The following is a 14,162-nucleotide window of genomic DNA, read 5'->3' as shown; positions in this document are numbered from 1 at the left end:
TAAAAACAAGAAGCCAAGTCCCACTTTTTTCCATTAATGTTTCCAATATCATCACCCAAAAAATCACTGTTTCAAATGAGGACCTGCAGTCAACTACTCATACTTGGAAAGCAAATCCTATAAAATTTTACCTCTTTTAATTTCTTCCAAAGTCCCTCTTAAATATTTGTTTCAATGCCACCTCAGTAAGGTAATTTTGAAAGTGTATGAATGTCAGACTGTCCATTCAAAGGGATCTGCATGAGTGAATCATGATGAGGTTGATGTCATCTAATTTTAGTGCAAGTGTCTGTACTTGACCTAGTTCCATAGGTAACCTCTAAAGTGAACAAAACACGTTCTTACACATCACATTTCAGTAGTCTAGGTTTAAGAATGAAATAATTGTTCCCCAGATTTTTTTTGAAATTCCCTTCTTTGGCTACAGGACAGATTTGACACTGTAATTCCTGCCCATTTGTTTTGGGTTTCTTCCACCTTGGAAAGAAGTTCTGTGTTTTCAATGAAGATTATCTATGAGGTGCTAAAAGAGACAAAATTCTTATCAGTGAAATGAATCTTTTGGCAATCATTCTTCATGACACTGCCTTAAATGAGTCAGAGCATGGTATTGCAGATGAAAATCACTGCTCCCAGTGACTTCTACCCACTTGGCATTTGGTCCAGGTCTCAATTACACATTCTGCTCTGAGTTTTGCTGCTGTGAACTATTTTATCTCATTGAAATTAACTCTGAGGGGTTTTCTTTATTTTGTTTTGTTTTGGTTTTTGTTTTTTCTTTTTCTTTTTTTATAATAGATACAATTTAATAGTGAATTAAATAAGTAACTCCTCAGGGAAAAAATTATTTATTTGGCTTACTCAGAAAAGTACCCAGTGCATGCTTAGGGACCACTGGAAATCATACATTAATATAAATTTTAACGAATAACCTTCAAAACTGCAATTTTCCTGGGTTTACTCAAGAGCAAATAATGATTCTCTCAAGGTCTCTTTCCAACCCAAACTATTCTACAATTCTGTAATCTTCTCCCCAAAATAATAATTTAGTCATGCAGTATGTTTATGTAACTAGGCACCATCTTTGCTCTCAGCAGGAGCATTCCTGTGTAATAACTGGGAATGATTCCCATTCCCCAACTTTCAATTTAATATTTTTCAGAGGGAGTATCGTTTTTAGAAGGTGAAACTCAAAAGCATTGTTGTTGACAGAGCTCTATTATGACATTTATTTTAAAGATATATGAGGATGTGAGATACATATATGAAGTGCATGTGCTTTTTAATCTTATTTCCTGAGAAACAGGGCTTGGGTTAATATCAGACTTTACAGTGTGATAATCAAAAATTTCTTAGACATTACTAAACTTTCTTGTACTCTGTTAAAAAAAGATTTACAAAAATTAACAGTGTTATTGTTTCAAAATATAAAAAGAGAAACTGCAGTTAGCCTTTTGCATGAAGTGCTCACATAAGGAAACAGTTCTTTAAACCCCAATTTTAACAGGTCTTGAAAAAAATAGCAGTTTATACAGTTTGTATTGCTTTTGAATAATCCATTAAAATACTTTCTTAATTCTTATAGCTGTCATCAACCACAAGTGTATTAGTTTTAGAAGAGATTTTAATGAATAAGTTGGGTTGAACCTAAGGTTCAGCTGGGGCTACAAACAGAACAGGCATTGAGAAAAAAAAGGAGTTACCTGTAACTTGCTCATGGCTTCCCTTTCAGTACAAAAGTGCTTATAATACACATCACTGGAGTACCCAGAGCTGGAGATGAAAGAGAAATTAGAACCTACCAAAATATTCTTTGTATTGAGAATTTTCCCAAGTGGATTTCCCAAGACAAGCTAAAATTTGCAGTTGTGGAAATAAGGCAAGCGCTTTGAAGAGGATGCAACTAAAGGAATATTTACCTGCAAATAATAGATTTCTGCCAAGAAATCAGAGTCAACACTTACAGTGCACTTGACATTTTTATTGTTTTAAATTATCTAGGAAAAAGTGTCTAAACTATTAATGTTGTGCTATAAAAACACAGTGAGACTTCACTCTATTTGAAAACTTAAATTGTTTGTTTGTGTGTTTTTGGTTTTGTTTTTTTTAGCACAGGGCTTGAGAGATTAGAGGAAAAATTGAAGACTATTTTTTGAGAGCTGAGGACTGAGTTTCACAGTTTCAGAAAACTGTCTGATTTTATTTAAAAAAACTTGCTTATGACTTAGACCTGTGGCAAAAAAGTCAGACAGGAAAGGTATTGGAAAAGCCAGGAAAGAAAGACTCTATTTCTATGAAACTGTCAGAATTTTCCAGGCAGACTGACATTTCTGGATGGAGTTCAGTACTTTGACCCCATGGACACAATAAAGAATCCAAAATACTACATGAGTAAACCCTCATGCAGATTAAAGGAGGAGCCTACACAAACAGCACACGGAGTTGCAGGTTGTGTGGAAAGGCCAAAGCAAAGCAGCAGAATGTCTGGCACCTAGAGAAAGAGATGAAAGAAACTGCTCTGTGTTAGATCACTATAAGAACAGCACAAACAACAGAATAGTGACTGCATGCTTCTCCAACAAGAATTTTTCAATTGGCACACTGCTAGTACAGTGAAAGAAGATGAGTGCACTATTGGCCTGAAATCAAATGGAACTTTACTTAATTTAAGCTAGCAGAACTGTTCAAATCCATGGCTGTACATGCAAAAATGCTAAACCCAAATCGTTTGAACTGAAGCAAAGGACCTAAGAGATAAAAGATTTAAGTTTTGAATTTAAAGTTATGACTGTAGCCACACTAGAGGATTATCAACACTAAATGTGCAGGCAGAAAAACTGAAACTCTGTAGTAATTGCAAGTGAAAAAACAACATATGGCAATAGAAAATTTCATGCCATCCTTTTTTTCAAAAACAAAACAAGAAAAAAAAACAAACACCCAAACCAAACCAAAAAAAAAACCTGAAGAAAAATCTAAGAAAACCTTTCAGAGATTCCGAAAACCTCCAGAGATCCAAAAATTAATTTAATCATCCAGTCTTCTGATGACTCATTACAGCTTCAGTTTCCTTTTCCCAGGCATGAAAAGAAGTTAAGTAAACCCTTACTGTCTGTAAATCACAGAATGAAGAATCAGTAATCACCATCATATTGTGAAAAAACAAAGGCAGATAACTCTGTCCAGGTTCTACCTCTGAACCCATTTCTTGGTATCATCAGTGGCAGGACTGAGGTGCAGCTTTAGGTTTCTAACAAATATTCAGAGGGGGAAACAAAAAGTTATTTTTTCTGAAATACAGCACTCCCTTAGAGAATTTTCATCTCCTCATATTCACCTTTGCATTGTGCTTAAGACACAATGAGATTTTCCACAGAAATGAGCATAAAACAGACCATGTACACAGGAAACGTTTTTCTTGTACAATGGGTAAAGATTTTTTCATGTGAGGAAGAAAACAGAACAAAACATTTTGAGGTCCTTAAAATTCTAGAGAGAGTCGGCATATTAGGCTAACAAAAAAAAAAAAAATAAAAGGAAATTTGTATAGAATATAACAATAAAAATAATCAGATCCACTGTAATAAATTTAATGAATGACCAAAATTTCTTGTCACAGTAGACAAGGACAGAGTTGAAAGAAAAAGGAAAATGCAGAACCACCTCATGGTATGTGCAAGTCCTGTTGCTTGAGTGGTACCAGTGAGAGCTCAAAGGCCAGGCAAACTAGGTCTGCAGCAGGCTCCTTTGCTTTGTGAGATTATTCAACAAGGTCCTGTGTATGTGATCAAAGTGCTTTCCACAGGCTTCTTTTGTTTGTACTGAAAGGCTGTTCCTTCTTTGACATCTCCTTCCTTCACAATTCATTCATCTCTATTGCTTCCATGTTATCCTTTTTTCCTTGCTTTTCTTAGCTATGTCCTCTTGATCCTAGGTTTGGGTGATTAGAGAAGAATGTCAAGTTCTGATTTTTCAGAGTTTGTGTTTGTTTGATTTGCTTTGTTTTTGGGATGTTTGGCTTTTTAGTTTTTACATAAATGTAAATACATCCTTAATAATTTGGAAGAAAACCTTGACTCTGTGTCCAGGTTATAAGTATGACTTAACTGAAAACGTAAGGTAAACAAAAGGAATGAATTTTGTTATTATTTTTATTGGGATGCCTGGCTCCTGAGGTTAAAGTTCTTAAGATATAACTGTTCCTAGCAGAACTGTAATAAAAAACAGGTAATAATGAAATACATAACCCAGGAAATTAAAGAAATTCCACAGGGTCAGGGATTGACTTTTCAGTTTAAACCCTGAAGGATGCATGCATCAGTAAAGAATTGATGTTAGATAAGAGCACCATCCCCAGCTGGCAAAACAGGTGTATCACTATGCAATATGGCTGATGAAAGTTTGCTGGTAATTTTCCATTTTAATTCTGGTTTTGGCAAGGCTCTCACTTCAAACTATGCTAAATTAAGATGAATGGGCATTGAAACCCCTCAGAACAGTCTCCTGAGATTCTCATATATTGAAATTGCACCAGAAAATTTAATTCCCTGCTTCCCACCCCTAGACAGGGCAAAAATTGGAAGTTTCAGTAACAGCAAGAACAACTCTATGTTAATTCCAACCTGACTGCCACAAGCTGCCTCTGAAGTTTGTCAGGGTGTATTTTGACAAAAGCCTGCCAACAAGGGTTCCAAAATTTTCCTGAATTGTGAATCCTCCTTTTTGTTTTGGGAATAAATATTTGAGGTGGAAACCAGGTCAGAGGGAGCTAAATGGCCAGACTCCCACTGACTTCAACATAGCCAGCATCTATTCCTGTCATACAGTGGTTTTCATTTTTTCTCCTGACTACAAAAATACCAGAGATGCTTCACTAAAAAAGAAAGTCATCTTTGGAGCAAAGCTTTTTTTCCCTCTCTGAGCACTTAAACTGCTGGTCATGATAAGGTGGTGCAATATTATAACTGAGTCAATGTTTACAGTGCATTTTACATGCTATACTATGACAAAGGGAAAAAGCTTTATCTCAGGAAAATGAGGATGGAACTTGTATTTTCTCTAATCCATGGGAAATTGCTATGACACTTCAAAACCTAACAAACTGATACATTAATACTTGATGTATTTTTGTATCATTACTTTTTCTTTCTTCTTGCCTTTTTTTTCACTTAAGGACATATATTTTTGCACCCACACCAGGTCACGTTGAAAGCTGTACATTTATAGGCTCAGTCTTTTATATTGTAAATTCGTGATGTCCTTCAACTTTTTTGGGGGGAGGAGGAAGGTAGGTCTTAGGGAGAATATTTATTCTAAATTAAATATCTTTTTTCCTCCAAAAGTGAAAAGTATAGAAGAAGGTAGATTTTCAAATAAAAGCAGCAGTTCCTGTGACCTTTGTTCTAGGCTGTCATTGCTGTCAAATTATTTCATAACAGCAGCATTGCAAATGATGTTTGTGACCAAGGGCTCCAGCACTCTGAGCACTTTCAGGATGACCCTTATTTTTTTCTCCAAGTACTTCTTGCCCTGTAAAAAATTTCATTTGTCCTTTAACACTCTGATTGTAATGTCCCATCATGCCATCTGGGCTTTATTCAGGATAGCTGGTCCATGTGACCTGTTTTTGCCTAAGATCCATTCCTCTGCAACACTGCCTGCAGATGTTTTCCCTAGGTTTTTGTCCCCTAGTTCCTGTTTTCGTTGACCTCTAAATCCCCTGAGTTTTTAATTTTACTTTATTTTGGTTTGATTTAGCTTTTGTTACATGCAAACCATGTGGGACACATTCTGAGGAAAGTAAACACCATTGCTGCAAGGCTAATAACTTAGTTCTTTAAGTATGGCGTATAATAGAGGTATTGTGAAGTGGGAAAGGAATCCAGGGCTGTGGCTTGCCAGGTGCTACTCTGGTGTGTTATCCTCATCATTTGTTGTTGCTCTGGGAGACAGTAAAATGTCTCTCACACACTGTAGTGTGTGGCTTTATTTTTCCTTCTTTACAGCTGCACAACGCTGGGAAAAACATGCAGGTTTAAAATGCTGGGAGGAGGGACTTGCAGAGAGGGGTCTAAGTGGGAAATAATGTTCTGGTACAGAAAAAGATGTAAACTCTGACTTGGGGTACTTTCCCACCTTATACCAGCAAACACACCTTCCCACTGTGCAGTTAGTGTTTTCATACATAACTCTGATAGAACACCATCATTTCTAAGTGAGAGACTTCTTGAGTGTTTGAATAAAACAACAATTCTCTGTGTTTCCCCAAGATAATGTTAACATATTCAGGAGAAAGCACTGGAAAAACATGACAGATTAATCCAAGGTACCTAGATAATTCTGGGTTTGGTCAGAGGTATCAGTTCCACTCTGAAGAGATGTAACAGTCAGCTACTCAGAGAATATTTACAGTGCCTAGCTGAATATATGCCTGCCTATTTCCATCAAGAAATATTTCACACCAAATTGTCAGCTGTAGTTAATGTTGCCTTTTTTTTTATTTAAAAGGTAACAAAATTAAAAGAAATTAAAAAAATTGCAGACTTTTAGCTGAAACAAATGGTTAGCCAGTACAAAGCAAAACATAGAATAAAAATTTCAAATACACATAACATGAGCCCAAACTGATTGAGTGAGATCTGTGGAAAAGATCTTAGAGATCTATGGAAAAGAAATACATGGTGAAATTAATAAAATTAGGGAACAATGTCAAAGGAAGTAGCACATTTGATTATTGAACTGAAAACAATGTAAGATCCTAAATGGCACAATTCCAACTGTATCACTTTTAAGTAAGTGGATTGTTTGCCATGTCCTAATACTTCACGAGTACCTGAATTTTGCTATGGGCATAATCTACATCTGTATCACAATTCTGGCAATCATGAATCAGAAAACCACTTCCAATGTGTATCCATGTGTTTTCATGTCAGATTTTGTAATACAGGCCCAAATAGATGAGTTGGGGCCACAGCTTCCACTGACCAACATATTTATTTTGGGATAGGCTTATTGTTAGGGAAATACTCTGCTGAACTGTGGGTGACCTCTTCTACCTCCTCTTGCAAATGAGTTGTTTCTAGCTAACATATAAATGAAAACCAGATATGTTCAGCTTTACATGCACTCAGTGAAGCCATGTACAGTACACACTGCTGCCTCTGCTCAGGGAGATCTGCAAGGGGAGCCCAGCAGGGGAAAAACACATCACCATTTTAATCTGCCCACTTCCCTTTCACGTTTCCATGATGGAGAGGTGCTGTCACAGAGGCTGACAGTCTTGTCATTGTTTTAATACTTAACTGGTCATGGAATAAGTTGGACACTCCATTTTCCTCCAAGAAACAGACTAAAATGTAATTCTGAAAATAATGAAAGTGTGTGAAAATGCCCTGAATGTTCACTATAGTATTTACAACAACTTTTGTTTTCTGTTTCTGAAACTAGCATAATGGAGGTGGTGAAAAAAGATGCCCTAGTAATAAATATAAGTAGATATTATGTCAATATTTATATGGCCCTTTCTACCTAATCCACTGCACAAACATGCAGTAAATCTGATAAGTAGATAGCAAACAGATGGAATTATAAGAGTCACCCAAGTATCTATTATATCTGAAATACTCTCCATTACTGTGTTATGTCCTGACAGTAATGCGACCTCCCTTTTTGTGTCATGGTTAATTAATCTATGAGATTTAGAAGTAATGTCAGATTTCAGAGACATGCAGAGATTTATTACAGATGACAGTGCTTTCATGGAGGCCTTTCTCCCCTGGCTGTATAGAGAGATAATCTTCTCAGAGTTACCCTGAGCCTAGATATCACAGCTGTGAGAGCTGGATTAGGCACCATCAGGGAGGAGAGAGTATGGTCCATGATTCCCAACTGCAGGACTTGGAGCGTGACACTTCAGATTCTCCCACTTCCATACAAGGTTTTGCTTACCAAAAAGATACCTTATATCTCTAAAAACAAAAAAAAAAAAGGTTGTTATTAGTCAGAAATTTAGTAAGTGCAGCTTTATAAGACTAAGAGGAACAAGGTGAAGTTATGTATATTTTTATTAAGCTGGGCTGTGCCTTCACTCTATTAAGTAATAGAATTTCCTGTTCAGGAGAAACTGGTTAAATGGTTTGTGTGATGATGGGTAACAGTATCCTTAGGATAAACAAAATCAGGAAAAAAAATCACATAGAATTTATTTTTCTTTTGTGACTGTCTTGTTCTTCACAGCTTTCAAATGCAATGATTGTACTTATTCTTGCACATAAATTATGGATGCTAACAGAAGCTGCATTGCAGTCTCAGAAATGAAGTAACACTTGTATTTGTTCTATAAGACTTGTCTTTCACTGTCTCAGAAGTTTATAATTTGTTTTTAGTACTGTATTGCATTTTCTTCAGCTCACCAAATTTGTCATCAGAAGACCTCTAAAGGCATTAGAAAATAATAATAATAATAATTTTAAAATGTTTCACCACAAAGTAATTTCCCTCCTGATCATCTGAGATCTTGATTTTTACTCCACAGGCATTGATCCTTGTCAACAACAAAATCAGCAAAATAAGCCCATTAGCTTTTGCTCCTCTGAAGAAACTGGAAAGGCTTTACCTGTCCAAGAACAACCTGAAGGAACTCCCAGAAAACATGCCAAAGTCTCTCCAGGAGATACGGGCTCATGAGAATGAGATCTCCAAGTTGAGGAAAGCTGTCTTTAACGGATTGAATCAAGTGATTGTCTTAGGTATGAGCATGAGAAATTGTAACAAACACATCTGAGTGTTTTTCCAAGATGTTTTTTTTTAGTTTGATCAGTGATTATATGTAGAAAACCAACAACTGTCCCAATAAATTGTACTCCAAATTAGCTTTGACCTGAAGAATATAGGTACTCCCACTGCAGCACAGCTCACAACCATGTTTTGTTGGCAGAACTAGGCACCAACCCAATCAAGAGCTCAGGCATTGAAAACGGAGCTTTTCAGGGGATGAAGAGGCTCTCCTACATCCGCATCGCAGACACCAACATCACAAGCATCCCAAAGGGTAAGAAATAAAATTAGTATTTCAGAGATTTGCATGGGTACAATGAGGTAACTTCCACTCAGTTGGAAAAAAAAATATTATGGAAGATTTTTGAGTCTGTCCTCAAAGTATCTACTTTTAGACCAGGTGATTTTTATTAGTTTGGAAAATTTTGGCTTTTGGTTACAAGAAGCTCCATGAGAGGTGCACTGTAAAATGTCATTTTTTGTTATTTTGCTCTCCTTGTCTCATCGCTGAAATATAACATGGAAGAATGTTCTCAGCCTCCAAGCCTGGTTATTGAGCCTGATTAACATTACACAATTGTAAATTCATGCAGAATTAACTGAAGTTGTACAAACATAAAATCAACCCTTCAAAAATCTATGGGTTTGAAGCCAAAAGTACTTCACCTCTAACAAAACAGAAATCTTTGCTATTTTTCAAAGTACTTAATTGAAAATTCCTACAAAATAAGAACAATTTCATTGTAATTTATTAAAAACAAAACAAACAAACAAGAATGGTTCCAATACACAGGGAATTATATTCAATTTATTCATACTTCAGCCAACAGATTGTTTTGAAAATTTTTGAAAGTTAATACTGGTTGTTATTTTTTTCCTTCCCATATTTCCTGTTTTGGATGTTCTTTTGAGGGACCTCAGATAGGTAAAATATGTTTTCTCTTTTTTTTCCTGATAAACAGAATTTGTAAACTAGTATGCACTCTAACTAAAACAACAATAAAATTATTTTGCTTCATACTTACAGTTGCATTTTCTACTGCTGTTTCTTGCCAAATATCTAGGTGCCACATATTTGCACATTTATGTATGTGGATAGTCTGGTCAAAATGAGAGCTCTTTATATGTCCCATTTACATAATCATGAAGGCTAGTAGTAATAAATAAGAAGAATTTAATTTAGGTATTTTTCAGGATTTAACTGTTTTATAATGACTCTAGGAGCTTTGTCTTATTTCATACTAAATAAATTGTTACTAATTGTTTTCAGTTTCCCTGATTGTGAAAGTTCTTTATTTCATTTAGTGAATCATTCATTGGCATGTTCAGAAAAATCCTTCGTCAGCTGTGAAAGGGCCTTGGTGTAGTACAAGTATTTTTTAAAAATATAAGAATCTAGTTTAATAAAAAGTAACTTGATGGTGTTCTCTCTTTCAGGCCTTCCTCCATCCCTTACTGAACTTCATCTTGATGGCAACAAAATCAGCAAAATTGATGCTGAAAGTCTCTCTGGACTCACCAACTTGGCAAAGTAAGAATTAATTTATTCTTTTCACATGAAATATTAGTTAAAATTGCAATCATCACACACACAATTATAAAACATCAGTCTGGGCTTCATGAGTATTAGAATCATTGAAATAATCATAGCTTAGCAGGAAAAGCTTCTAAGGATTTGTGTACTGATGGAAAAGAACAAACACTTCTTTTATTTTCCTGACAAAACTTTTTATCTGTTTTCAATTATGAGTGCTATATGCTCAGGACAACTGTTTATTTGATTTACAAAAAGCAAACAAACAAAAACCTCCTGAAAGGAAAACAAAACAAAAAAAGCCCAAAAACCCAATCAGACAAACAAACAAACAAAAAATAACAATTAGACTTTTGTTTCTTTCATTGCATGTCCATCTTTGGTTCATGCAGTTTTCTTGGAACACGGCAATGCTCATGCAGTTTGCCTGAAAACTGAGAAAAAAGTACATGGGAATCAAAACTTCTTTCAACAATGGTTCCTTTGTTTCTCAGGAAAGGCAAGTCTGCAGTGAATACTGGAACATGACTAAGAAGAAAAAAAAAAATCATAAAATTTAATTGAAAAATTATTACTGTCAGAGTGACTCTTAATCTGTGACTGTTGTTTAGTAAGTTTCTCTAACTGTAGGAAAATAAAAGAACAATTCCCAAAAAGCCTTTATACAGAATGATTTGTGAATCCATTCACATCAAAAAACATGCAGCAGAGTAAAACCAGCTTTTGCTACAAGTAATTTTCAAATTTAATACTTTAAAATTTTACTATTAAAATAGTTTCAAAAAAGATTGATAATCAGGCTTTTAAACAGATTACTGGATCTAATTAATAGATTTTCATCTTAATCTGCTTGTCATCAGGATGTCAGAAAACAAAAATCAGTGCAAGATATAAAGCTTAGAACAGCTTTCCAGAGTTTATAAATTAAGACATTTCACTTTATGTTTTATGTTAATATTTTATCACAGACTCAAAAAATAACAGCCTGTCCTAGGTTTTAGAAAAGGACAATACTATATTATAAGTATGGATTAGAGGACTATGAAGCAGATACTGTTTGTTACAGAGGCTTGATATAGAATATAACATTTTTCAGAGAAATTATGAAGAAAACTTCCAAATCCAGAACACGATGATAGCTACTCAGGTAGAGAGTAATATACACTACTGGAGGCAATGTGGGGCATGTGAGCTGTCCTGCAGATGACACAGTTTTTCTGTTTTTCTCATTCACACATGGACAACACCACAGGCAGAGTCACATGGACAACACTGTCAGAAGTCTGGCTTTAGACATAAAGTTTTAAACAGCAAGCGCCAATGGACTCCTAAAAATATCTAAGCTTGGGCTGCTTCTATTGTGGCTGTACTGTGTGGAGCAACAAGATATTCTGTTGGCCACGATGTGGAAATGGTGAGCTGCTCAGAGCAGGCTCCAAGTTTTAAACCACTCTCCACCCTGTGCTTTAAGCAGGTAACCTAGGCATGGTCAGAGATGCTTTTTTGCAAAGGTGAAAGGTAAGGAAGAGCACAGATTGGTGAACAAGGAGAACATTACACAAAACAAAACAGATGAGGAAAGGAGGGGGCTATGGAACAGCTCCAGCCCTGTGTAAATAACCCAGCTCTTATTTACATGTCTAAGTTTTCAGAGATATTAGCACAGGGTCAGAGAACCTTGTTCATACCAACCCAAGCTTGACAGTCTAATAGCTGCCCTAAAGCACAGGTAAGCTTTTAGAAACAGGTAATTTTTCTGTGTTCAGGAATTTTAAACTGTGAAGTGCTTCATGCAAGACCTTGGTGGAGGTCCATTGCTTATTCTCTTTTGAGTTTCCTTGCATTCTAGTAGATGTACAGTATTTGTCCTTTTTGTTTGTTTCTTTTGTAAAATTACTCTTAAGTCTTTCCAAAGCCTTTATAGAATGATTCAGTGAAAAAACAATAGTCTTATTAAAGTAAACACAACAAAGACTTTGCTGATTCCATGCAGGAATGAGCTCCAAGAGCACATTCACATTACACATCCAATATTATTAATGTCTATACTCTAATAAAGCTTACTGGAATGGTATAGCTCCATACAGTGGGAATTTGAACCAAACAAAGGGATTTTTAGATTAGATATTAGGAAAAATTTCTTCACTTAAAGGGTAATCAGCCCTTCAACAGGCTGCCCAGGGAAGTAGTGGAATCACCACCCCTGGAAGTGTTCAAAAGGCATGTGGTTGTGGCACCTGGGGACAAGGTTTAGGGGTGAACATGGTGAGGCTGCATTAACATTTGGATTTGTGGTCTTGGAGGTCCTTTCCAACCTTAGTGATTCTGTGATTATAAGCCCATAGTGATAATAATGGTGTTGAGCATCATGAAGTTTCTTTCAAAAATATAGTGGAAATGATTCCTCAGGGATGTTGGAGAGAAAAGGTGAAAAAGTGCTTGAGGATTTCTTCAATTTTGAGATATGTTTTTGATGATGCTCTTCAATGACTTAGAACACTGGGAAGAGGTCTACTGAAACACTGGGAAAATGTTACTTATTCATTAATAAAAAAGGAAGTAATACATCAATGTATGAAGCAAGAGTGATTTTTCAAATTTTTCCCTTTTTTTCCTATGGGAAGACTGATGAAGATCTTATTCTTTCCAAACACTCTTAATCACCCTCTGTTTTACACAATAATATTGACTTACTTCATCTTTAAGCATAGCCCCAAGTGACTGAGACTTTTTTGCAAGACATTTAGAGGAGATGTAATTACACATAATTTCACTCCTCCTGGGATTTAGGTCCATTTCACTACAGACTCCTATAATTTCATTCTATTCCTAAAAGCCTGTGCAAAGGGAATGTTTTTCTTCAACAGACTGATATGAGTCAGAACAACTTTATTTTCATACTGGTCTCCCAAGTTTGACACATCTGCTTGTAGACCTGCATATGTAGTGAGCACATATTTAGATACGTGTCAAACAAGAATTAATAGCCCTCTGACAAAATTTGGAGGTTTTTTCTCCAGTCCTTTCAAAGACAGTCATTATGAGTACCCATCACTGAAGTCCTTTGTAAGCATTCTGTAGAACTTCAGACTGAATTGCTCTGTAGGATCCAATTCCCCAAGCTCTCCTAAATCTTAGAATATTCTATTCAAAAGAAAGTTAATTCTAATAATTTTTAATGAAAATGCTTCATTATCAAATTCTAGCTAGGAGATGGGATATTGACTTCTGAGTGAAGTAAATTTATGTTGATGTGAGAGTTCTCATTAAAATCTCCTTAGTCATCTAATAGCTAAAAAATATTGCTATATTTAAATTAGTATGATAAGACTATTTACATTATATGTAGTACTAATTAATACTAGGAAACCTCTCAGCTATAAAGATCAAACAAGAATTTTCAGTTCTGTGATTTTATTGTAGATTCAGGTCCTGGCTTCTGAAACTCCTGCAAGCCACAAAGAATTACAGGTTATTAGACAACTGTGAAGAAAGCTTTCTTTAAAAGTACTCCTCCATAGAAAATAATTTTAACATGAGGTTTCTTATTACGTATATTAAATTTTCTTATTGATTAAGCTATTAAGAAATCTCAGAGCATTTTCCTCCTCAATATTAAAAAAAAATGTTTCAAGAAAAACAGAGCAAAATAGATGAGTTAAGTTTTGCCTTTATAGAAATAATTTTCTAAAATTACAATACTCTTGATGATGACAACTCCTGAAGTAATGTCACTGACTTCTTTACTGCAATACAGAAATTGTAAATTATGGGAGTCTTCTGAAAAACTTCTGTAGTTTAGTGATTGCTAACCAAAAATCCAAAAATCCAAAAATCCAAAAATCCAAAAATC

The 14,162-nt window shown here is 35.3% G+C and overlaps 1 protein-coding gene across 1 annotated transcript in view; it reads left to right on the top strand.

Annotated features, from left to right (window-relative positions):
- Window positions 1-14,162, top strand: part of DCN (decorin) — a 38,072-nt gene that overhangs the window by 20,467 nt on the left and 3,443 nt on the right. The window contains exons 4-6 of the mRNA XM_015629364.3: window positions 8,534-8,747; window positions 8,936-9,049; window positions 10,213-10,306. Coding sequence (XP_015484850.1) covers window positions 8,534-8,747; window positions 8,936-9,049; window positions 10,213-10,306 — 422 coding nt within the window. The remainder of the gene's footprint in view (window positions 1-8,533; window positions 8,748-8,935; window positions 9,050-10,212; window positions 10,307-14,162) is intronic.

Source organism: Parus major, chromosome 1A, assembly GCF_001522545.3.
Source record: "Parus major isolate Abel chromosome 1A, Parus_major1.1, whole genome shotgun sequence".
Classification (NCBI taxonomy): Eukaryota; Metazoa; Chordata; class Aves; order Passeriformes; family Paridae; genus Parus; species Parus major.
This window is presented reverse-complemented; position numbering and strand designations above follow the sequence as displayed.